The 27,484-nt window shown below is 36.3% G+C and overlaps 1 protein-coding gene across 3 annotated transcripts in view; it reads left to right on the top strand.

Moving 5' to 3' along the window:
• The window catches only part of vwa8 (von Willebrand factor A domain containing 8), a 196,901-nt gene that overhangs the window by 54,818 nt on the left and 114,599 nt on the right, over positions 1–27,484 (top strand). For all 3 annotated transcript variants that reach the window (XM_012957744.3, XM_031897124.1, XM_031897122.1), the window contains exons 7-15: positions 7,517–7,681; positions 8,319–8,368; positions 10,473–10,581; positions 11,377–11,481; positions 12,550–12,681; positions 14,383–14,517; positions 16,793–16,870; positions 21,294–21,454; positions 25,931–26,044. In XM_012957744.3, the coding sequence (XP_012813198.2) occupies positions 7,517–7,681; positions 8,319–8,368; positions 10,473–10,581; positions 11,377–11,481; positions 12,550–12,681; positions 14,383–14,517; positions 16,793–16,870; positions 21,294–21,454; positions 25,931–26,044 (1,049 nt within the window). The remainder of the gene's footprint in view (positions 1–7,516; positions 7,682–8,318; positions 8,369–10,472; positions 10,582–11,376; positions 11,482–12,549; positions 12,682–14,382; positions 14,518–16,792; positions 16,871–21,293; positions 21,455–25,930; positions 26,045–27,484) is intronic.

Genomic DNA, 27,484 nt, shown 5'->3' with positions numbered 1-27,484 from the left:
TAAATAAATAATTACTTAAAATATTAATTGTCCTTATATTTGGCTTACACAGATAGCCAAGGCTGATCTCCATGGTAACAAATTATAAAACTGTTAGCAAAAAGTAGGCTTATTTTATCTCTGTCTCATATATGTTAATTGTGCCATAGATATTGTGACTGTTGCTTAATGTTGGAAAATATATTCATTGCTACCAGTAAAGGGAAATAGCTGTTACCATAAAAATGAATACTAATGTTTAGAAATTACCAAATAAATGGGCTTTTAATGTATAAGGTGTTTTCATTTATCTAAGCCAAAAGTCCACATACTACAGTAGATTCAAGCCTGCCTGTCTTACGTTCCTGTCATACTATCTATCTAACCCAGTGATTCCCCTCCAGCTGAATGGAGGTCATCTCTTATTGTGCTTAAATTGACATATTCATAAGGATATGTACAGTATTTATCTCAACAACATTTTTGTTTTAATATATGTGCACTGTAATGTGTTTTGGAAGAACCCACTGTGCACAAAAAATTCTATTGTGCATTTTACATTTACACATAGATGCCATAGCCAGGCTTGTATATTTAAAGAGATACTGACAGTAGTATAAAATTTCTGCTTTGACATCTCCAGAACTCAATATCCTTGGGTGGCACTTTTTTTTTTTTCAAAATGCCTACAGTACTCCTACATTTCTATGCACATATTTGCTGGAGGTTAGGTGGTTTTTCACTTTTCTCTGTGGGAATGCACAGCTGCACGGTTTTAAGCTGTTTTGGCCTTGACAAATGTCATCCCAAGTACATGGAGTGTTAGGGATGGAATAGTAGATCTGTATAAATTTCCTTCAGCTAATATGGTTTTCTCCCACATTCCAAAAACTGTGATGAACACTATAAAGACAAACCTTTTACTCAAAAGAATATAAATTCAATGTGTGTTTGATTAACTACATTCACCTAGGTGATTTAGCTATTGAAACTGTTTTATTTATTTGTTTGTTTGAGATACATTGGTTGTCCATATATATACAGTATCTCAGAAATTTACCTATTTGCTGAAAGAAGCCAGAACAACCAGAAATTGGTCAAACAATTTTTACAGTATATAGTAAGGTATAAGTAGTAAGAAAGAGAGGAAGAAAGGAATGTGGGGGGCATGTCTTGGGGTAGACATCGATACATATTAGAGCACAAGTATCCTATATCATCTTAAACATTATCCTGGGCTGTAGATGTGGCAAAGATGGGTCTGCCTGAACAGATCAATGTCTAAACTTAAATATTCAGATTTTCTTGCAAGATCTTGGGAGGTACTTTATGGCATCGACCACCACCTGCTTTCTTTTTCACCTTTCAACTTTAATTATGGTGCCCTAATGTGCAATGTCATTCAAGATAAAAGATATTTTAACTTAAGTAGTGCTGGTCAGTGGTTATCTTTAGGGAGGTATGTTATATTGATGCATTTATACAGCGTCAGACAGAAAGAACTGCAGTATCTACCTTTTTTTCACAGGTAAGGACAAATCAGTCTAGTATGTAAACTGGCTTTTCTTACAGCATACTAATTTTGCCTGAAATCTGCTCTATATCGGTTGGACCTGCTCTATTCTGGGGTGTTTCACTATTGAACTGAGACAGCCTGGTTTATTAAACAAGCAATATATTTATTGTCCAGACTTACACCTCAGCAGATGTCATGTGATGGAAAGGAAAGATATCTGTTAACCCTTTGTGTACATGTGGGCTCACTACTGAATATCTAAAATGCAGTACTACAATATCATAGAGCATTCTGGTAGAATGTACATTTCCCCCAGGGTTTCCCAGGTTCTATCTTAAAAAGCTATATCAGTAGATATGCTGCATTCTGATTGGAAAGGGCAGGTCAGTTATGCTGGACCTCGTGAAATATTCTTCTGTAAGGGAGCCCGATCACATTGCAAAAGGTACGCAGATTGTGTTAGTTACATGTAAAGTTACACCAAAACATACGCAATTTCCCTTCTGCTAAAACTGCCTAGAAAGTTACACAACTTGAAGACTAAGCAAAAGAGAACTTAGGGAAGTTTTGCAGGGACTAATTCCACTGACCACCAATTAATTAAAAAAAACTTTAGGCATATTCCATTGCCCCCAATAATCTGACTGACAGATTAGCACATTAATTATTCATTTTAACTATTTATAGGAACTGCTTATTATAGCATAACATCAGCTGTTTATATTGTGATCTATTCACTGAATTCTATTAGCATCTTCTACATTAACGTTCAAGCAGGGGAATAACTGGTTATTAACTTACACTACTTTTAAAGAAACTTACATAACTTTATGTATAAACTCCACTGACCACCAATATAAAGACAGATTTATTAGTACATTGATTATTTTTACTATTACTTCTACTCCCCCCATATTTTACAGACAGTATATTGACTGGGCCGGAACACAAGATGGTTGAGTTGTTGTTTGAAATACACGTGTCCTTTTATCTCAGATTTGTTGTGGAAATATCATTGGACTTGGGCTTTATTGACTCGCCTTGTGATGTAGAGCAATATATATTGCAAATAACGGATATGGGAGTTTTGGAAGCCAAACTCGGGAGGTGCATGTATTTTTTTTTTTTGCTTTTGACCTCCCTTATTTTTTTCTATTTTCTTTTATCTAATTTTTCTTTTTTTTTATAATACATTGTTTATTATTTTGCGGGTGTATGGATATTATTTGGTGTTTTGCTTTTTTTTCTGTGAGGTAGCCACCTATTATATTGGTAAAATAAATTTTATATTTGTGAGCATGCTCTTTGTTAAATGGGGCAGTTACCCAGGCCATAAACAATTGGATAGACTATGCGGTGATCGATTGATCGATCCTAGCCTGACTCCTTCCTATACACAAGGAAGGCTAGGATCGATCAATCGATCGCCGCCTAGTGGATGCTTCCCCTGCATCGCCGTATAGCCTTTTTTCAAATGACCGGAAGTCAAGTTTTAACAGGTATTTTCTAATAAATCATTCAAAATACTAAATGGTTTGCAGGATAGGGCAGTTATTGGGGCAGGGTAGAATAGAGTTTTTATTTAAAATTTTTTATAGTGTTACTTTTCATTTAAGTCTATCCAGTTGTTTATGCCCTGGGTAACTGCCCCATTTAACAAAGAGCATGCTCACAAATATAAAATTTATTTTACCAATATAATAGGTGGCTACCTCACAGTGTTACTTTTAGGGGCCCATTTACTTACTCACGAACGGGCCGAATGCGTCCGATTGCGTTTTTTTCGTAATGATCGGTATTTTGCGATTTTTCGTATAATTGACGCGACTTTTTCGTTGCCATTCCGAATGTTGAGCAAAATCTGTCGATTTTTCCGTAGCGTTAATACTTGCGCGAAAAGTCGCGACTTTTTCGCAGCTTTCGCGCCGAGTACGAAAGATTCGGATTCATTCAAGCTTCAGTATGGTGACTTTTCTTGGGCCAGGTTGGAGCTGCAGAGTGCCATTGAGTCCTATGGGAGGCTTCCAAAATCATGCTAAGTCTGAAAGTTTCGCCCACCGCTTACGAGCGCTCAATACGGAAAAGTTGCGACAAGATACGAGCGCATCGTAATGGCTACGAAAAACTCGCGTTTTTTCGCGCAAATCGTATTGGTAACGAAAAAGTCACAACAAATTCGCAAAAAATACGAAAAAGTCGCAAAATGTTCGTTTTCCAATCGGAATTTTCCCAATTCGGATTCGAATTCGTGTCTTTGTAAATCAGCCCCTAAGTGTTACTTTTCCTTTAAATGATGGCCTTAAATTGTATGTCTTGGAATTGTAAAGGGTTAAATTCCCCAACCAAGAGATCATTTTTATTAAATGAGATTGCTAAATACAAACCTTATATTGTATATCTCCAAGAAATGCTTTTTACCAGCGATAACACTAAATTACTTATAACTAAATAGTACAATAATATTTACCAAGCGATGGGGCAGAAAAAAAAGGCTGGGATATAGATTTTGGTAAACAACAATCTCATTTTTCAGTATCAACAACATTATGCTGATGCCCTGGGTAGATACCTAATTATTTTATGTACAATTGATGGACTACCTTTTAAATTAACAAATTTGTATGCACCAAATACGGGGCAAAAGACATTTCTTAGTCAGGCATTCACTAATATTGTGGAGTTAAAAAAAAGGTAGGCTAATAATTGCTGGGGATTTTTAATAGTGTAGTGAATTTGGCAATAGATGGGTCAAATCTATTTTCTACTAAAATCAGTCATTCAGATTTGAGTAATATCCTGTATAATTTTGGGTTATATGACCCGTGGAGGATACAGCATCCGTTGATGAGGGATTATATACTGTATTTTACTCGTTAGTGCATAAAATCTAGAATTGATTGGGAATATTACTTGGTCTGATCATGCCCCGGATTTTTTAAGTATAAAGTGGGCTTTTGGTAGTAATCAGTCTCTTGCATGGCGACTGAATCCTACATTATTGTGTGGGGAAAGATATAATTGAACAAAAGATTAGGGATTAATTTAATTTAAATGATATGAAAGATATAACAATAGCAACATTGTGGTGTGCCCATAAGTCAGTTATTAGAAGGAACTTATTAAAGCGGACCTGTCACCCTAACAAATAATTCCAAATTGTTTTCTTTTGTGTTTGTCAAGCAAAATTAACTTCACCTACACTGTAGAAATTATTTTAATCTTATTTTCTTCAGCCTTGGAATTCACAATTGCAGCAAGCAGGCAGGTGCCATTTTGGTGCCCTGTTATTAAGTCAAGCTTTGCATCCTGCCAAAATCTTGTTTCTGTGCCAGTATGGGGGGACCCGATACGCATGTCCATGCACTGGTTACGAAATTAGATTGTGAGGAGGGGGAATGTGAGGGGTGCAGCAACATCTAATAAGTTCTGAATTGAAAGTGAAAGTAACTGTCTGCCCCACCTCTATGCCTAAGGCATAGAGGCGGGGTAAGCAATATATGATTGACAGCTGGGATTTTTAAATGCTTTTATTATAGGTATGGATGTGTTAATAAAGAAAAGGGCTTTTGATTTCATATTTATTTTGAAAAGGGCTTTTATTATACAGCTTTTTATGCCTGGGTGACAGGTCCACTTTAAATTGGGGTCCTTCTTGAAAAAACGAGGGCATAAATTGACAATAGTAACTAGGCAGTTGATAAGATTGCTCCTTCTGAGGTTGTCTCAAATCAGATGCGGTCACTTAGGAGACAAATAAATGTACTTTTAATGGATCAAATGGAAAATAATATGCAGAAATTAAAGGTAGAGACATATTTTAAAGGTAACAGAGCAAATGCCCTTCTGAAATCAAGACTCCAGTGTAAAATTGATTAACCCTAAGGGAATAGCGGATGCATTTAGTAGATACTATACATAGTAACATAGTAACATAGTAAGTTGGGTTGAAAAAAGACATACGTCCATCAAGTTCAACCATAATGCCTATATATAACCTGCCTAACTACTAGTTAGTATTATATGACATTTTTTTTTCAGCTAAATGGTATTTACAACAGGGAAATTACAGCGTTTGAAACACGTATCCTGCAGCAGAAATATGTTATAGAATGTATCCGAATCTGAATCTAAGATGTTGGCGAATGTGCGATCAAATAGGTTCCGCCTATCATTTATGGTGGGAATTTTTGGGTATATATAAGTTTTGGACAGACAGAGTAAATAGAATTTTGTTAGATATTATAGAAGGGACCTGTGCTATTACACACGCCTTGGCTCTACTGGGGATTACGGATGTCAAAACATCACATAAGTGGGTTACAGTAATTTATCAGGTAATTTTTTCTGCTCGAGCTATGATAGGTAGGAATTGGAGATGGCTCCAGGTCTCGGACATAAACCAATTGATAGAAGAAATTTCTTCCAATGCTGATTACTAGCAGATGGCAGCTAGACTTAATAATGATATGCACAATTTTACTACCCAGTCGTCCCTTTGAACCCCCTTGAACTGGTGCAGGAGATTAGATAGAACATAACCATGAAAAAACATGATTGAATTGTTTAAATAAAGATTTAAAGATTTAAAATTTGCTTAAAGAGCATTTTGGTCAATATACGGCAGCTACCTAATATATTCTTTATACTTTATATGTTTCAAATATTTTACATGTTTCATACAGTTCACATATACCGCTTTGGGATCCCTTATCTGGAAACCCATTGTACAGAAAGTTCTGAATTATGGAAAGGTTGTCTCCTATAGATTCCATTATAAGCAAATAATTCTGATTTTTAAAAATTATTTCCTTTTTCTCTGTAATAATACAGCAATGCCTTGTACTTGATCCCAACTAAGATATAATTGATCCTTATTGGAGGCAAAACAAGTCTAAACTTTAATAAAAATTAAATTAAATGTGATTTTTTACTATTTTATGAACTACTATTGACTACAGACTTATTGGGCCCCACAGCACCCCTAAACTTACGCAGTGTATGTAACCAGTGTATGTAAAAGTTACATTACTTCCATATAAAGCAATGACCGCGCAGAGCAGGAAATTCTTTATATTGCACACACAAAGGGCATGGCCAAAATTTCAGTACAGGTATGGGATCTATTATCCAGAATGCTTGGGACCTGGGTTTTTCCGGATAAGGGATCTTTCTGTAATTTGGATCTGTCTAACTTAAGTCTGCTAAAAATCATTTAAATATTGAATAAACCCAACAGGCTTGTTTTGCCTACAATGGATTAAGGATTAATTATATTATAGTTGGAATCAAGTACAAGGTACTGTTTTATTATTACAGGGAAAAAGGAAATCATTTTTAAAAATTAGAATTATTTGCTGATAATAGAGTCTATGGGAGATAGCCTTTCCGTAATTTGGAACTTTCTGGATAACGGGTTTCCGAATAAGGGATCCCATACCTGTACTGCATGTTTGTGTTCATTGGGGGTCCAATATAAATAACTTGTGCAAGGCCCTAAAGTTTTTGGTGGCGGCCCTAGGAAAAGGATCTATTATCTTTAATGCTTTGGACCTTTTTCCAGATAAAGGGTCTTTCTGCAATTTGGATTACCTTTCCTAAATTCTACTATAAAGCGTGTAAACTTGAAAAAAAGTATGATTGTTTTCCAAATATGAATTTATGCAGCTTATCTACCACCAAGTACAATTTTCTGTTTTATTATTACAGAGCAAAAGGGAATCAGTAAAAAATACTTGTTTCCTTAAAATGACTCGATGGGAAATTACATTTCTGTATCGTCTTCAATGATTACTTAACAAGTCCAGTTGCTTTAAATTTATTTATACTAGATATACCATGACCTGGATGAATGAAAATCTTCATAGACATGTATCTAGGGGGTTTCTGGTTAATGGGTTTTTCCTAACTTTAGACCTCAAAATGATGTTCTTCTAGGCATAAATATATCTGGCTGGGCCATTGGTAACAATGCACTGAATGATCATTTACCTACCTTTAGAAGTTGTATCCTTTATTCTGTAGGAACACAGCAGGAGTGAACTGGACACTTGGAAAATTGTGCGAGTAAGTGAAGATTTCAGAGTGATTGCTTTGGGACTACCAGTACCTAAATATTCTGGCAATCCTCTTGATCCACCACTACGCTCAAGATTTCAAGCCAGAGACATTTATTATCTTCCATTTAAGGTACAGTTATGAAGCACCTTTGGTTACAGAAATATATCAAAAGGTTAATGACTTGTAAAGAGGAAAATATAGTGAGGAAAAATATTCTCTTTAGACTCGTTAGAGATATGAAGAGTTATCAGGATAAGGGAGGGTGCTATAAACCCTCAAGGAAGCAATGAATAGAGACATTATAGAGATCCTCATATATTATATGTATCTGCAACAGCAGGAATTTAACAAGATGCAGTCTTTTAAACCATGCTCCAAGAGGCCCCTTACGAGGGTGGGGAATACCTGATCATAATATACTTTCAAACTCTTTCCCCATGTCTTAGCCCCCACAATAGTATATAATAATACAATAAGTCCTGACAGAGTTGTCCGTGTCTATATAAATCTAGGGTCTTCTTAGAACCAAGATAGGGGTAGAGTGGTGGAAAGAGAGTCCCTTAAAGGGTATACAGGGTTTACTGATGTTGTGCATTGAAACGTATTATTTATAAAGCATCTGTTTAACTTCTGAAGGAAAGTGGAAGGCTGAAACACATATGTAGTCACTATATATATAGAGCTCTGTCTCCTGGGGGGCTGTATTACAGATGCATAGATGAAATGATAATGCTTTTTACATATTTTGGTTTTCTTCATTTAACAGGACCAGCTTCAGATACTGTATTCAGCTGGATCAAATGTCCCTCCAGAAAGGTAACTTTTCTAGGCATACAGTCTAACAAGCTTAATATATGTAAAACCCATGAATGTTATGATGTTTAGGTAATGGCTGGGTGCTTAAAAATCAATCTGGTCATACAGAAATAGCCACGACTGAATACAAGCATTTATTAGTTTAGGGATCAGTAATGAGATATACACAGTTCTAAATGTGTAATAGTTAAACAGTTAAAGTTAACTAATAAAACAGACCCTGAATGAAGGTGATCGTTGCAGTACCTGAATTTTGATTTAGCTTGGTCATGTATATCATATTTTCTTGGCTCATGCCTGGGGCTAAATGAGCAAATCTTATGCAGTATCCCTCCACACACTGATAGGCATTAACAGTATTGGCTTTTCTAGGGCAGCAGCTTGATGGTGGTTGACCCACAAGTTCTTATATAGTAAATTAATTTTTTAAGGAAAAAAAAACTCTCCAGCCACAGCTAGATACTTACTGTCTAAATCCTGTGGCAGAGCTGGGGGGTGAGGGTTACCTGAATGTTCGTAGCCAGAAGTGACATCATGTATGGCTGAAAGTGATGTCATAAACATGTCAGTTCACAGGCTTGGGGGCACCGCCCCTTAAAACAGATAGGATAGGAACAGGCCTGTTGTGTTCTTTGTGCACTTCCCGAATGTAAAGGTTTGTAGCATGTGACCTAATGGAAAGATGTACTTTACCGAAAGCTTCCAGCGATGTGTTTGGTTAGCGAATGAAGGTATCACCCTTTAAACGTTTTAGCTAATAGTGTGTAATTTGGTCATGCAGGCTGTTGGCCATGCTGTTTTAATGCGACAGTAACACCAAAAAACTGAAATGACTATATACAAGCAAATGAACCTTGCGCACAATTATATCTTTATGCTTATAATGTTTCTATAAATAAGCTGCTTGGTAATTGAACTGAGGAAAACAAGAGCTAATGGCATATACAACACACAAGTTTATTTTAATCTTCTCAGACTTCCTCTCACTTGGTATGTTGCAAATAGATTGGAGGATAGCTGATGTAAAATCAATATTCCAAAACGGTTTATGGTGCCAGCCTGGTGATATTAAGCCTGAAAGGTTGATTGTAGATTGTATTCAGCATGGTTTTCTACAGGACAGATCGTGTAGCATCGCATAGTACTGTATTAATTGCTTTTAAAGGAAAACTGTTGCTATTATAAAAGAATCTTCTAAATTGTAATTTATGTTTAATCAGTGTTTCACAAATAGACTCATTTTTTTTATAGTCATTATATTTTTAGCAATGTGAGTTCAATTTTGGAAAATCAGTGATTTACCTGTGGTTTTGCAGTTGTCTTGTTTGATTTTTGTCAAGACTTTTGGTACAGTATCACATCAGTATATGCTTATATATCAAATAAAGTCTGTCTTTATTTCTTTGTAATGTTACCTGTAAATGGACAGAGAAGTGTCTGAATGAGAGAATTGTCAGCGGTACCTCCTGTCTGTATTAATGAATTGAAGGAGGGTACTTGAAAATGATAACAAAAGGCTTGATCTGGATAAAATTAATGGCAAATGTGATGCTTACATACTTGAGATTCAGATATATGCAGGGTACTGCCAACAAGATTTTTTTTCACTTTTAAGGCAAACTGCAGATTTCAATAATTCCTTTCCTCTGCATCAGCTAGAGATTAGGATTTACTTGATGATTTTGATAATTTAGTCTCACAGAGAAAAATATATATAAACACGGGAGCATTTACCACTTGAAAAACACGTGTGCTTCTCGCAGACCAACTCCCACTGGCCCCAAAATAGCAGAAAAACTTCAAAAAGGCGGAGCACCTCGTGATTAAAAATAGAAACAGTCTTTATTCAATCACATTAAAAAGGCACATGTACATCCTACGGACTTACGCTTGGCGTGATTCGTGGCGTCTCGCCACTTCATCATGCTTCTGTTTTTCTGATAATTTAGTCTACCTGTCTTTCATACTCAACTACTTTGGGATGTTACTAGCCCTTTAAGTAAAGTTGTGTTTTTGAATGTTATTGATGTCAACAAATGTAATTCCATGGTTTTCTTTTGTAAGAATGACATGTCTTAAAACATGCATCTTTTTACTGTTGTAGAATTTCTCAGCTCTTGTCGTTTGCTACCACTTTGTGCTCACAAGAATCGTCTACCTTGGGTCTTCCAGATTTCCCTGTAGACAATTTGGAATCAGCAATAAGAATTTTGGTAAATGTCGGAAATTAATTTATTTTAGAAACTAAAAAATGCAGTTTTTCCAAACATTCCTAAAAAGTTCAATCAAAGAAAGTTGTGATTTGGTGTCATGTAAGAGATTTTATTGTGAAAAGGCTCTTTTATTAATTTTAAATATATATATGTATACAGGTATGGGACCTGTTAAACAGAATGCTTGGAACCTGGAGTTTTCTAGGGCTCTTTCTGTAATTTAGAACTCAATACCTTATGTCTACTGAAAAATCATTTAAACATAAACCCAATAGTATTGCTTTGCCTCGAATAAGGATTAAATATATCTTGGGTTAGAATCAAGTACAAGGCACTGTTCTATTATTACAGAGAAAAAGAAAATCACTTTTAAATATTGGAATAATTTGCTTCTATAGTCTTAAGTATCACATAAAGTTTTTTTTATTGAAACATGATGGGACTGACGTTTCGGCTGTTACACCAGCCGTTCTCAAAGTTGGCGTAACAGCTGAAACGTCAGTCCTATCATGTTTCAATAAAAAACTTTATGTGATACTTAAGACCTGTGTGAAGCGGTTCCTGCTATTGAAGAATTTCTATTTTGCTAAATTTTTAGGACTGAGCCTAGGCAGCTTTGGACTTTTCTTGAGTGCTGGCTTCGATGCACTGTAGATACATGCATCTTTTTTAAATATGATTATGCTAAATAATTATTGTTTCTTTATAAACATTTCAGTCACTTTAAGCAAGAAAACTAATTTCATTTTTTTTAAATTATTTTTTCTCACTTTTTTTTAAAATGTGTAACTGTAGGATTCTTTTCCAATGATGTCCTCTCAGCGTGTCATAGAAAGGCTCTACCCATACACTGTGATATTGGGTAAAGAAGGCAAAAGCTCAGTGGAGGGTGCACTGAAAGTAAGTGGTTTTTTGTGAAATGCTTTCCATAAAAAAATTAGTTTTCAATGGCAGCACTGTTGTGCTGGTTGGTTAAGATTACACAACTCCTGCAGGAAGTATCTTCGGATCTCTGTTCTCTTGCTCCTTCTTAGTCTAAATGCACTCCCAAAGAGCGAGTAAAGCATAAATGAAAGAAAGAAAGTCATTTTGGCATTTTACTAGCCACATTAGTGCAAGCTAGAATGCTAGAAGTGAGAGAGGAGAGAGCTGCACAGACTCTGGCCCCAGGAATAAAGGGTTCTTTTGAGAGAGGTTTGATACCAAAGTACATGTGTACACACAAAAAAAGACATCCTGTGTTTCTTTTGATAGAGCAGCTTTTCTTTGAGTGCTTATGGCTGTTTTTACATAGACCTAACTAAGCTTACTTAGTTTTTACCTTTCCTTCTCCTTTAAACATTTGCCAGCTAACACAGATAAGCTGCTATTAGAATCATATTATCAGCCTAAAATTGCTAATGTAATAAAAAACAAGAATTTAAAAAATCTATTTAAATTGCAAAAGTGCTGATAAGATCACTATGGGTAATTTTATATACTCTTTGGGTTCTTAGTTTCCTTTTAACTAAAAAAGACTACATTTGAAATTGGTGCATATGCCTAAACGAATTGTGCCTGATGGGGATCCAGGCAACCAAAACTTCTTAAATATACCCTAAACTCAAAAAACGTATAGCTGTTTAAATTCCTAATTGTATAGAGGAAGAATAAAAAGTTAATTCAAAATCCTTAAAGGACATGTAACCCCCCCGTCTCTCGGGATTTCTTCTGCTCCAGTAACCCACTCGGCCCCCTCCCTTGGGAATTTACTGTGGGATCTTGGCTACTGAGCATGCTCAGTTCTTCTGAACTAAGGTTACCAAACACGCCTTCCAGTCTAGCAGCCAATGAAGAGATGGCACCGCTGGTTTCTATAGAAACCCTGCTGCTGGAGAAATATGTTTGTGTGTGAGAGAAAAAATGCAATGAATTGGCTAGTCATATTTCTTTGTGTATGTCCATCATTACGCTGTATTTGCTTTTTAGAGGTTTGAACTGAAAGGCTCAGAAAGATCATCATTACCTATGAGAATCGAGAAAGTGAACTTAGTACACAATACTTCCAGCTCTATAGCTGCAGTCAACATACACGTTGGAGACAGGACTGTGTGTATAAAGGTATTTTACTTAAGTTTTTTTCTAAGCCAATACAGTTATTTATTTTAATATAAGAAAACATGATCAAAGGATCAGTAATTGTGTGGACTTCAATTCAGTACGGCAATTCAGTTTATTTGCATTAGAAGCAGCTCTATTTGGGTAAGCAAAATCACAGTCTATTACTCTTACAGCTGTGTAACCTATATGCATCACATTTCAATCTTGTTCCACCTCTTCAATTCAATAAAAAATAGCAAAGAAATGACATACAGCCAGGCACCCATTTTCCAGTCAGTACAGCAAGGGTTGTGGGCGAAAGACTGGTAGCAATTTTCATGTTCAAATATATTTTGGAGAATAAATATTTTTTTTAATAAATGTAAAAAGTACATTATATTTGCAATTTCTTTAAAGGATATGAAAAGCCACTGTAAAATATAAAAATGCCTAAATTATTCCCCTAATCACTTTGCTTTTTAAGTTTCTTTTCCCTCTACTTTTAAAAACAAGAGATTTTAAAGCTCCTATAGTGATTGAGGATTGAAATCCTGAGTTAATATTTTCTTGTAGCAGGAGGCTATAATAATCACTTATGTACTTTTACCAGTTCCCCCAGTAGAAAAAACAGTGTATTTAAATAAATATAGTGACCGTGAAAATTATTATTGTTACAGCAATTCCAATCATATAATATTTGAGGTATAGGTATAAAAAATGAATTTTATATAATTTTAAAAGAAGCTTTGCTTACTATAAAGTATGTCAGGCAGGTATGTTTATACATTATATTGGGTGGTAGAGATTACTGTAGGTTCTCCGTTAGGTTTTCCTGTAACCATCTTTGTTCCTTCCAAGTACCCTTAATTCTTGGTAACGAAAATGTTCCATGGCGGTGCACAACACAAACTTGTGTGAAACAGTTAATATAGTTTCTCCAGCTTATACCAAATGTACCCAAGAACTACATGTACTACTGCTATAGAAACTAAGGTGCAGAGGATTAAATAATATTGGTCACCTTCGTCTTATTAGGCATGAATTGTTTCACTGAACAGTAAGTTTTTTCTTAGATGCCGGTTGTTCACTTTCCCTATTTAAGGAGGGGCCAGCAGAGACCTTTCTCACTGTGGAGAAGGCCGTGTTGGCCCTTTGTTACAAAGACCTGTGGATAGTGAGGGACTAATAAGCTCTTTTTGACAGGGCCCTCTTTACCTCTTGTGTTCATTATTACTTTTTTTGAATGTTTTCTTGTATGTTTAACATATACACTGATTTATTTTTCAACACTGCAGAATATTTTATAAATAAGTGTTCATAATAATGTAAAGTGTGGACTTTAAGTCTACTAAGTTAAATGGTCAGTTTTAGATTGAGAAGCTCCACTAAATAGGTAAATTATTGATGTTCAGGAAGCTGGTCAGGTTTAAAGTTGTTTAGTCTGTGTGGGTGTGGAAAGGGTTCTTCTGCTGTACTACTGAAAAAAAACAATCTTGGCTCCCTGCTATCTACATATGTTACTGTGGTTAACTGTGAGCCCTACTGAATAAAAATACAGCTGGATACTCGAGTGTGACAGTGTGCCAGTTATTGAAACGTGTCTATCTTTGGTACATCCATACACACAGGTCCAAGTAGTTCCTTAAGTAGGGACCAGCAAAGCAATTGCAGCAAAATAATTTTGTACAAAATTAGAATGACTAGAATGCACTGTCTCTCTAGGTACCGGCTGGAAACATGCCTTTGGATCTACACACAGAATTGACAAAGTTTATAAAAACAAACAGCCATGAGCTGCTTCTTGCAGAAATGATGCAGTCTCACATGGTTAAGGATATGTGCCTTATTGGAGGAAAGGTAAGCTTACACTGTAATATTTTTTATCTTAAACTGATAATGTAACCTATTGCCTTGTGCATTTTGATTGCACTTGAGCAATTTCCTATTTTATGCCATGTTATTAACCTTGTTTTCTGTGAGTGAGCACAGCATGGAATCATGGCCTAGTACTCAAGTTGGCATATTATGACTTCACTTAGGTATGGCCAATCAGACATTACTTGAACAATTCCAATTTTGGCTAAGCTTTAACAGAAGTAACCTTCTTTGTCTACTATTAGCTGTGCACAGATATATATACTACAAACAACATCACTGAGCAAAATATTGCAGGGAGAGCAATCTGTATAGAGGCCCTTTAATTAAACTAAATATTCTACCAGAGCAAGGCAAGGTACAGAGCCGGACCAAATGGCAAGAGTGCTTGAGGCAAACCACCGCAAGCCAATGACCTCGATCTCCCAGCCCCACCTTGTCATCCCCCCCACTCAACAACACAAGCCACAACCCTGAAAGTAAAGAAACCCAAACTAGGGGACTTGGCAGGCAGAACAAATATGTAACCAATGTCCCCCACCTTTGCACCCTAGGCACAAGTGGCACATGCCTAGGGTGCAAGGGCGGTGGACATTGGTCACATATTTGTTCTGCCTGCCAAGTCCCCTAGTTTGGGTTTCTGTACCTTCAGGTTGTGGCTTGTGTTGTTGAGCGGGAGGGGGGGTGGTTGACAAGGTGGGGCTGGGAGATCAAGGTCATTGGCATGCTCAAGCATTGGGTTTGCCTCAAGCACTCTTGCCATTTGGCCCGGCTCTGTACTCTGCAGTTACCGTATACAGTTACCAGTAGATTCACTTCCTCTATGGAAGGCAGGAGAGCTTCTTACCCACAGCAGTATTCATTCTAGTCCTGTAGGGAAGGGTTTTCATCCAAGGGAAGTCTGCTGTCTGGCCAGAACTAGTTCTACTGGGGTGGGTGGAGGAATGTTACTGCCTGCTGCCTAATCACTGAAGGAAGCCCAATGTGAATCAGCCATATGCACAAACTTGAGGCAAACTTTTCTCACCCCCATCCAGAAGCCTGTTACTCTGAAAGATCTTTACCTAGAACTTCTGACAAGCAGCAGTTGAGAACACTTCTCTAATTGGTGGGAGATTCAGGGCTTTGCTCACAATAGTTGCTTATCAGAAGTTCTAGGCATCGGACACAGCCTGCCAGATGGGGGTGAATAAAATTATTTTAGGCTCCAACTCCATGCTGTTTTTGTATTTAACCTAACCCCATAGTAAAACCTGCTTTTGTTTGCAGCTGTAATGTTTTTCTTTCCCTGAAGTTATCAGGGTCAAAGGGTCCTCCATCCACCTTTCCCTAATCACCTTTCCCTAATCTGCAGCTGCCAACATTATATATTTATGTAGAGTTTCCTTAAAGTGATACTGACACCAGAAAGTAAATCTTTTTTTTCATCTATTATAACATTGTCTTTGCAAGAACTTTATAATTTTGCCATAAAAATATTTGCCTGAGGCATTTACATAACCTGTCTGATCCCCCGTGTTCCTCTATGAGGGGGCAGCCATATTTGTCCGTTAGCATTAGAAGCTATAACTGACAGGCTGAGAAGGGACAGTCAGGTTGGCAAAACAGTCAGGTTTAGGAACTTCAAGTAACAATTACTTACAAAACCAAACCTGTCAGCGAAAAACCGTCAACATGACCTATAGGCAACTTTTTACATATAATTATATTTTGAAAAGTAATTTTTTCGTGTCAGTATCACTTTAAGTGTCCTTTTATTAATTATTTGATTTTTGAAATTTAGCAGTAGCTGCTGCTTTTCCCACCCTAGGCTTATACTCTGTATTCACATTCTATTACATAATGTTCAGACATAAAACTGCGACATTAAAATTTTTAGAAAAGTGGAAACATGGTAATACCTTTATTATATATAATAGCCTCTAGCAAATTTAATTTTGCAGCTTTCCTTCTCTTAGCACTAAAAGCAGTTGCTTATACACTGATTTTACAGTTAAAATGTATAAATCTCCAGCATATGCCTCAGCCCTGTACCATAAATTCATGTATACAAGGAACATACAGTTTTGCATACGCAGCAGCCAATGACCAATACAAGATGTAAAGAGGGCCCTGCCCGAAGGATTTTTAGCAGGAAAAAATTGGGTCAAATATATTCCAAAAATAAATTTAACAAAATGTGTAGTATTTAACATCAATTATTTTTTCATTTAGAGTAAAAAAGATTCCTTAAAACAAGATTTTTCTTTATTTTAAGGGATGTGGTAAATCCGTGATTGCTAAAGAGTTTGCTGGAATGCTTGGATATGAAATAGAACCTGTCATGCTGTACCAGGTAACCTTAAAAATAAGTAGTATTTTACATTGTCAGTGCCCAAATCATCTGTTCCTTTTCTGCATGGTAAATTATGTGAATAAGTGTGCTAGTTCTACAGTGTAGATTAAAAAGAAATATTGTAAACAGTAAAGGAGCCAGTTGGATGTACCCATCATGACCCTGTATGATACAACTGATTCCAGTTTTAGACTAGCTACATCTGCTGCCATATGTTTACTGTTCAGCATGTTGGTCAGTGTGCCTAGTGTGAATCAGGTTGCATCAGTGCTGATGTGTAGATCTGTGATGTGATCTCTAGACTCAGTGATTTGCTAACCCAGGGATGAATCTTGGGTATTCCATCTTCTCTCTGGAATAATGAGCAGCACTGCAATAGCCTGCTATGCACATTGGGTTTTTGACATTACCCTGGCTACAAACAGGTATAGCTAAGATGTTGCCTATAACAGTGACTTGCAAGTGTCTCTAGTGATGTGCTGTAGTTGTGCAAGGAAAGAAGGGCCAATAGATATATTTCAGCTACTTTCTTGTGGCATTAACTTAGCTTGTCTGGCCCTAGCTAAATCTGTATGAGAATACCTTTTAAAACGCAGGTAACACAGCTATCTAGTATAGGGAGGGGATACTGTCCTCAAAGTAGAATCACTTTAATTTTGTCTAAACACAGCATACTGTTTTATTCTGTTAGCTATTGTAGTTTCCAAAAACATTTTTAATTAGAGATCAACTTGTGATTCTTAACTTGCAGTGGTTCCTGATATAAAGGTGTCCATACACATATTTTGTCTTTCTATATATGTGGTGCTCAGGATAATATTAGTCATTGCTGGTTTGGTCTGTGCTTAATGCCTAAAATTAAGCATTATATTTGTTGTACTGTAATTCAAATATTAAACCCATAGATTGGGACCCAAATATGATTATCTTTAAATCAAATCTAATTGTTTGTGGCTGCTGTATTAGATTCAACAAGAAAACAAAAGCACTGAACTTTTAAAATGTATCATTTTATACGAATGGATATTTAACATGATGGCATATAGCACAATATTATTTAAAGGCGATGCATTTCATTTTTTTTTATTATTGAAGGAATTCTGTCATGATTTTTATGGTTTATTTATAAATTACACTGTTTGCATTGCAAATAATTCACTCATTTAAAATGTTATTCTTGAACCAACAAATGTATTTTTTTAGTTGTAATATTTGTCTGGTTCTGAGCTTTCTGAAGGAGCCAGAACTATACAATAGAATATGTGCATGTTTAGCAATGCAAACTATTTCTGAATTAATTTGATCTCTAGAATGCTAAAATTTACCAGCCTTCAGGAAACCTGCATGGTTGGAGGGGTAAGGGGGTATGGGGCTTTCTCATTTGAATAGATAAATCTTTTTGAAAACTACTGTTACTCTCTACTTACCCTCAACACCCTAATGCTATATCTAATAATAGGTAAGAGTGTGATTCTCAAGTTTCTTTATCAGTTCCCTCTCAAATGGGACCACTTGGTTGTGTCAGCCCTTGGGGATGATCTTCAACCAGTGCGTAAGACTTGGTGGCACAAGTGATAAAAACATACAGGATTTTATAGACAGAAAGCATTTAAAGCAAGAAAAGGGGCAGAACTGACCAGTACTGGATGTCATCTTGCAATAATATTAATTGGAATATAAGATTTTAAATTGACACATACAGAAACAGTAACTGCAGGGCTTGTTTCCTTTCTTCTGCATAAGGAAAAAAATCCAGGTGCACCTGTTCAGCTAGACACCTAAAACACCTAAAAATAGTTTCTACTAACTTACCATCTGTTTCTCATATACTGTTATTGTATCACAATGTTAGGAAATACAACAAAAGAAAATGGGAAATTTGTTATTTGTGGACATTTATTTTTTGGTTCATTTGTTGGAATTTTATTTAAAAACATTATAGGTGTTTGTTTATTTAGTACATTCGAAAAGAAACTAAAAAAGTATGCTAAAGTGACAAGTTTATCTTCCGTTTGATTAATAGGTTGTTTGTGTCATAGTGCTTTTTTTTTCTTATTTTTGTGAAAACAAGCAGAAACTGTAATTAATGTAAGTGTAAACATAAGATAGAAACTATAAATATATAAATATAAGTGTCAAAATAGTAAGTACATAGGCACTTCCAGTTCCCTAAATATTGTTCACTACCCATCATGTTCATGAAGTACCCAAAGCTCTTGATACACATATATACAAAGAAAAGAGTGTGGTTAGAGATATTAATACATTTTTATGTTTAAAAAACATAGTTTATAGTGGTAGCAAGTACTTATAGGACACAGGTTCCTAGTGGGTCTTTTATAAACCTTCCTCCCTGAGTTGCAAAGAAAATTATTTCTTTCAATTGTTTTAAGTTCTTATCCTGGTTGTTCTTTGGTATTTAATTTTGTACTTGGAATTTTCTATATTTAACTCATGTTGTGAAATAGTAGAGTAGTGAATACGATTTTAATGTGTTTCTAGTTGTTTCCAGTACATGAAAGGATACAGACTCTCTGTAGTTGTTGCCTTTTACTGACTTCAGTCTAATTCTTTTAAAACATATCTTTTTGAATAAGGGAACATTTTCCAGGTAATTGTATAAATGTTTCCCTTTTTTGGGGGATGACCTTTCATTATTCATTTAAAATCCCATTTTGCCTTCCTTTGATTCATAGCATTAAAGCATCTCAGCCATCTATTTTTACCTTATGCCACATTATAAAGCCTATTTAAGAGCAAATTGGTGGTTTAAAATCTTTCATGCTGAGATGTGACAATTTCTTTGCATTATTTTCTTTAATGACTTGTTTTTCTCTGGTGGTAACAATTACTCAGTGACTCCCCTGCTTCGCTCATGTTTGTGTTTTAAGAATAATAAAATGTTTGCATTTGTTTAAAGATCCTGTTTCAGTATATTATGTCTTACATTATACTGCTTATATTTATTTTAGAAAACTTTCCGTATATGTATGTAAAAGATACTGTATGTCTTTCTTGCTTAAAGGGGACCTGCTTCCAGACATAAAAAACTGTTTAATAAAACCCAAATTCCATTTTTTATTAACACATCCATACCCATTATAAAGGCATTTAAAAATCCCATCATATATTGTCTTCCCTGCCTCTATGGATTAGGACTTTCCTCCTTCCTCTTCATCATCGTAATGTGTAGCCAGTGCATTTCCCTTCAGCACTCACTTTCCCCCTTCCTCTTCAACATCGTAATGTGTAGCCAGTGCATGGGTATGGGCATCAGCCCCCCCTCCCATTCTGGCACATTAACAAGATTTTGGTTGTTACAAAGCTTGTTTTAATTACAATTCCCACAAAATGGCATCTGTCTGCTTGCCATGATTTATATTTTTTATATAATGTAAATTAAACTTATTTTGCTTGTCAAACACAACTGAAAATAATGAATAATTATTTCTTACACAAACCCAAGTTCTTTTTTTTATTTAAACGCCCATTCCTGTCTCTGTACCTTAGGCATAGTAGCAGGACAGGCACTTACCTTCATTCTTCTAGATGTCACTGCACTCATATTCTCCCTACCTCGTCACCATCTATAACTGTGTATCTGGGGATCAGGTCCCTCATTCTGGGACATAAACAACATTTTCGGATAAATAACAGTGTTCACAAAATAACACATGACTGTTTCCTGTGATTGGGAATTCCAGGATTGAAGAAAGCTAAATTTATATAATTCATATAGTGTAAGTAAAGTGTATTTTGCCTGACAAGTAACATAGAAAATAATTTATTTCTTAGGGTGACAGGTCCCCTTTAAGTTAAAAGTTTAAGGAAGTTATCATGTATTTCTTTCTTAGCTCTGCTGTCTTTTTGGTTATGATAAATTGTATTAAAATTTGCAGCAGTATATTCCCATTAAACCACTAAGGCTTATAGCACACTGGATAACTTGCCAAATGCAATGGTCAGTTTCCCAAACTGTGCTCCCTATGCAGCTACAGGTTATCATTCCTGAAATCAATCAGTCCTATCTCTGTAAATCTGAGGAGCTCTCCTATTCTGGTTTGATTGGTCCTGAATAGCGGCCATAGTGATCTGTGTACTAACAAGGTTTCTGATCACACAAGAGTGAGATTTATAAACTGATTGCAAATGGCTGAAATGGATGATATGGACAATTTGGGTGATAAGACATTAGTCACTGTACCTTCTCTTTCCAATTTCTTGACATCCTCAGCATATGCTTATTGTCCGTCTTAACATATGTGTTTGTCTTCTTTTAGTGAACTGACTTACCTACTCATATTAAGGGTTCTTTTTATCTGCAACATCCTGCTTTGATGACATCAGTTAAAACTTACATATTTATTGATGTTATGATCTTGCTAAATGAATACTATTATTTATTTTTAATTGATAAATGCAGGACATGACAGCCAGGGATTTGCTACAGCAGAGATTCACTCTTCCAAATGGTGACACTGCCTGGCGTCAGTCCCCACTTGTCACTGCTGCTATTGAAGGCAAGCTTGTTATTTTAGATGGTATCCATCGTGTGAATCCAGGAACCCTTTCCATACTGCAAAGGTTAGTACCGATACTTGTAATTGATAAATGTAATTATTCAATGCTCTTTGGTCCAGAGTTACGATACTTCTAGATATACTATATTTTAGGTATTGTTCTGTTTAGTGTTGCAGAATGCATTAATGCTTTTTACATATGTGTTAATAATATTTGTATGTAAGGTTTGCATATGGTACAAGTTCAGAAATACAGCAGCCTGATTAACAATGAAAATCAGTTCCTCTGATGTTTTCCTTTTAGCTGTACATCCTGTCTTCCTGGTAGGCCCTGAAGTCTGTGACCAAGCACATGATTGGCAGCTCCAGGTTGCTGCATGGCCCCTTAAATCAAATCACTGATATGGTTTACATAGTGAACATTTTAAAAATTAAGCTACTTAATCTGTGGTCATTTTTGCTCTCTTCGATTGACTTGACTTCTTTACTTGTGCTCTCCTTACCTTCTAGAGACAGAACTATTTGAAAGGTACTTTATCTTTTGACTCTTCCACAGATGGATTCAGAATGGTCAAAAACATAGCAGTTTTTTTATTGTTCATGCACTTTTCAGTAGATTGTTAGACTCTTGTTGATTGCTGACATCAACCTATGAAATTCATCTTTACACATAGCATTCCAAATCAGCTATTGAATGTTTCTACTGGAAGCAGGGGCCCTTGCCTGTGGGCAGCAGTACAAAAAGTTCACATACACGTTGCCATCTCATCTACTTTGAGAAGATTTACATATATGTTATGTTTCATATTGGTTCATTTGAGTGTAGCTGGCTCAAAAACTATTAACACATTTCCATATATCTTCTGTTTATTTACTAAAGAAATAGTGTTGCATTATAAATTCTTTGTTAATATAATTTTTTTCTGAATTTATACCCCAGTAGCCAGTTTTAGTACATAGTCACAAAATCACTAGGAGAGAGGCTACTCAGCTGGAATAATAAGGCAATAAAAGACATCCACAAAAGCCATGAGACCTGTCCTGTAGGAAACATATATTACTGAAAATGCATGTTGGGCCAGCTATAAAAAACTGGAATATCTTTTTTTTTTTTTTTGTTTTGTTTAGGACATGAATCCTTCAGACCAGTGCTTTCCTAAAGTGGTATATAACCCATTTAAACCAGTTGGACAGACTGGGTAGTGCATTTAGACTTTGAATTTGATCATAATACCCTTTATGCATTCTCTTCGAAGTTTTGTTTGATTATTATTGTTCTCTCACTGATATGCTGATTTCACGAATTTACTGTTCCTCTTACTAAATTTGCATGAATCAGCATTTTAAATATCTGAGGGGGGGTGATACTCATTTTGGGAGGATCAGTTTATGTGTTTAGCTAGGATATGGGAAACAAATTATGCATCTCTTCTTTAGGGTAGAAGGGAGCGCAGCTAGTGCCTCCTGCCACACGGTAGTGCTGCTTTGATGATGTCTTGATATTATTAACCTGTTATTATGTTCTGCTGATGACATTATGCAGCAACAATGTACATATCACATCTTAATTTGGTTACAAATTAGATTAAAAAAAAACCCAGTGCACTATATCTCTGTTCCTTAATATCTCCATTCTGATTTTCAGCTGTGGCCTATTTACTGAATACATTATTGCGGTTTAGCTGTTTATTGCATGTGGTTTGTTTTTTTTTGATCATAGCTCACCATGACAGTGGCAGTGTCAATGTTGTGCCCTCTCTATACCACCCCCAACCATCCCACAATTAGAAATTCCACATTCTGTTTGGGTGAAAAGGCCGCAGCCATTTTATTAATAACCATGAAAAACCATGACTTTATTTATAATAATATAAAACACCGTAACATGTTAACATCGTCAAATAACTTAACACAATAACACTAAGCCACTGTAAACTGATGCCTTCCCCCTCAGACCATCCCCCATTCACAGCTATTCCACGCTCCCCTGGCCAATCAGGTTACTCCTGCCTTTCTCCCTCCCCTACACCAGTAAACCTTTTCCCGGGCTTTTCCTCACCCTGTCATGGCCCCCTCCCCTCGACCCGTTCCTTGCTCAGTACTGGGGCCCTTTGACTTCTGACCTCTTTCTGGTATTTCTGTGACTTAGTGGTCTTGTAGTTATGCCTGCTGACATAGGTCCCTGACTGGTGAAACCATGTGAAGACTGGTAGGGTACCAGGCACTCTGACAAGAGACTGTTTTTATGAACCTAGCCTTCTTAAAAATCCCACAGACTTAAATATCAAAAAAGAATAATTTTAATACAGTCTGCTGTTTAAAAACAAGGTATGTCAAACACTTGGCCTACTAAATGGAAATATTGTACAGGAACTGCTCTTTATTATTGCTTTCTTCTTTTCACCTCTCTGTTCTTGGCTTTTAGTTATGCCTGCCCCTAGGGGAAACACTTGATCCTTGGCCTAATCCTTGTGGCTTGTAAACACATAGATATAAAGTATTCTGCCCACAAAATAACATATGCTGGATATCACTGGGTAAATGCATTCCTCACAAGGTCCCCCTTTTTTTTCTTTCAATAAGAAGGGCAGGGCAGCCCATATAAAGTCTTTGACCTCCATTAATGGGACATTTGCTTATCACGTATCAATTCTAAAAATGAATAGCTTATTTTGCTAAAACCAAGACATTAGTATAAACAATTTGTAATTTCTTTGAAAGGTAATAGTATGACAGCTACACAGTTATGAAAAAAATTAACATGTTGATAATTATTGTTCCTTGTGCAATAAAACCTAAGCCAATGTTTTAACTGAACTTATTAATCCATTTTTTAAAAAGGACATTCTTTTCACCCTCCTTTTATTTCTTAATATTGTATTTTAGTAGCCCTATCATTGTTCACCTTCTCTATACTGCAGAAGTTAAAGTTCTGAAATTGAAGTATTATAGTTTTCTTCTGAAAATATGACATGAATTTATTATGAGGTATAGTGAACCCCCTGCTGACTGCCACGTCAGACTTTAATAACCTTTATTAAAATGCTATTTTGATGTGGAGGTCATCAGTTACTGGCTACTTGGTACTATGTATAGTCTTTTATTGAATAGTTTTAAATATGAAAGCAAAAGGCGCCAGATTACAATATATTGGTATATAGGTATATATATATGTAGATACAAAAAATTTAAGGATGAAAGGATCGAAAATGCTGATGCTTATATAGAATTGTCGCTGTGGCATCTCCAGAACAAGATATCCAGGAATGGAACTTTTTTTTTCGAAGCAAAGCACAAAGACTTTCTTATGCTTTGACTGCTGTTCTCTGGTATCAAAATCCTGCTATTCCTGGAGTTGAAATATTTTTTTAACATTTTATATCTCATTTTTGTGAATTAAGCCTTTTTTGATTGTTAAAAGCTTATTATCTAATAATATTTTCCAAGTTACTGTATGTGTTTTTGCTGTAAAGGTAAGCCCTGGAGCCCTATGGATCCTGCAGACTGTAAAGCACCCACAGCTATGTTAGATTGCTTATGAACATATTAAACAATTTATTTTAACTTTTTTTTCGTTTGCTTATAATATTATAACTTAATTTTGTTAATAATTATAATGGCTCTAAAATTCTTTATAAAGGAGAAGGAAAGTGTCAGTCACTGGGGGGGTGCCAAATGTTATCACTTACCTGATGCCCCATGCCAGTGCACATGCAGTACAGTAAAAAAGCTGGGGTTTTTTTTGTTAAAGTTTGGCTTTTCACTTTTCTGCGCATGTGCACCAGGCAAAAAGACAGAGGAAGCAGGAAGAGGAGGATGGCTCCTCTCATGTACCTCAGGCCAATGTGGTTTTATGCTAACAGGAGCTCTGATAGGGGATATTAGGTAAGTGTGATAACAGGTAAGAGATAACATTTGGCACCCCCAAGTGATTAAACCTTTTCTTCTCCTTTAAGGGCTCTGGCACACGGGGAGATTAGTCGCTCGCGACAAATCTCCCTGTTCGCGGTCGACTGATTTCCCCGGGTTGCCATCAGAGAGCCATCAGTTGCCATCCCACCGGCAAACATGTAAGTCGCCGGTGGGATGGCACACGCGGCGGCGCGATTTCGGCAAATCGCCGAAAATGCCTCGCGAGGCAACTTCGGCAATTTGCCGAAATCACCTGCGCAGAGTGTACCATCCCACCGGCGACTTACATGTTCGCCGGTGGGATGGTAGTTTGGGGAGATTAGTCGCCCCTGACAAGGGAGATTTGTCGCGGGCGACTAATCTCCCCGTGTGCCAGAGCCCTAATTGTACCAATGCCACCTGTATTTTACTTGGGTAGGGACTAATTTACTAATTATCTTAACATGTGAAATAGCTTCATATGATATTATGGTTAACACAGATTAATTTTATGAGCTTGTCTGACTTGCTTAATATTTGTTCTAATTAATGTTAAAATAAACTGGGGAAGAGAATATACACAAGCAGAGTTTCACTGGGGATAACAGTAGTTGATACAGATGAATTGATCACTCCACCTCTTTTACAGGCTAATTCATGACCGAGAGCTGACCCTTTATGATGGCACCAGGTTACTTAGAAATGACAGGTATCAATATATAAAGGAGGAATTACAACTTTCTGATGAAGAGCTACAGGGAAGGTAACAAAATGCATTGTATTATTACCAATATCTTTTGACTAGGGATGCACCGAACCCACCCTGAACTGAATCCGAATCCTAGTTAACATATGCTAATTAGGATCAAATTGGGTTAAAAATTTGCCCCATGCCGAAAATGTTTTCCCTGGCCATTTAACCCTTTCCGAATGCTAATTAGCATACGCTAATTTATGCTGATTAGGATTTGATTCGGCCGAAACCAAATCCTTCAAAAAAATCCTGGATTCGGTGCATCCCTACTTTTGACATCCAGCAGCACTGTTGCTATGTTTTCCTTTTGTAACTTTTATAATTATAGGCTCATAATTTTCTTGAACTATGACCAAATTGCTGCAACTCAGACCACCTGTAGGACTTTAAAGGGGGCCTTAACCAAAAAAGAAAGTCCAAACCACCAAATAAGGAATATATTAAAGGGATTATTTTCCTTAAAATTAACTATTATGGATTATTTGTTGTTGGGGAGGGCAAAATAAATTGTTGTTTTGTTTAAAAAAAAAACTTGTGGCGTCCAAATGCATATCTTGGGGTCCTGTCTTTTGTTATTTCTTGTTACCATGAATCATTCATTTGGACACAATGCAAAAAAACATTTCATTCACCTTCATCTTACCTATGAGAAGGTATACAACACTTCACTACCCACAATAGTGCGCCATTTTGTCTGGCCAATCAGATTTCAGAATTCCATAGGGTTTAAGAAAGTGCAACAAAACATGTATCTAGGGGTTGTCAAAGGTTATCAAATTTACCCCCAAATCACACACCTGCTCATGTAAACAAGTAAGGAGGAAAATGTGATAGTACAGGGACTTGTTATGCAGAATGTTCGGGACCTGGAGTTTTCTGGATAAAGGGGTCTTTACTTAATTTATGTTTTTGTAAATTCATGTTTAAAATAATTTAATGAAAGAATTAAAGGAGAAGGAAAGGCTAATAAAGAGTTAATATCAAGATCATGCCTCGCTCCTGCACCAAGACCTTGACCGATGTACATGCTCAGTTTGTAAGACTATGAGGATGCTTCCTGCTGATTGGCTCAGATCCACATTCCTAAGGGGGGGAGTGAGTTCTTAGCATTCTTGACGGAGGGGGAGCAGGAGAGGGGAGAGAGCTGCATGTCTCTGGCACAGGAAAACAAAGAGACAACAAATCTTTTGACAGAACTCAGTGCAGCGTTTCTGTGAGTGCTTATGGCTGTATTCACATAGATAAAGCTTGCTGAGTTTTTACCTATCCTTCTCCTTTAAACCCAATGGGATTGTTTTGCCTCCAATAAAGGATCAAATAATAATACTGTTTTACTATTACAGAGAAAAAGGAAAAACTGGAATTATTTAAATTAAAAATGGGAGATGGCCTTCCCATAATAGGTAGTTTTCTGGATAACGGGCAACCAAATAACAGACCCCATACCAG

The sequence above is a fragment of the Xenopus tropicalis genome, chromosome 2, assembly GCF_000004195.4.
Source record: "Xenopus tropicalis strain Nigerian chromosome 2, UCB_Xtro_10.0, whole genome shotgun sequence".
Classification (NCBI taxonomy): domain Eukaryota; kingdom Metazoa; phylum Chordata; class Amphibia; order Anura; family Pipidae; genus Xenopus; species Xenopus tropicalis.
The sequence above is the reverse complement of the archived record's forward strand: the minus strand, read 5'-3'. Positions and strand labels throughout refer to the sequence as shown.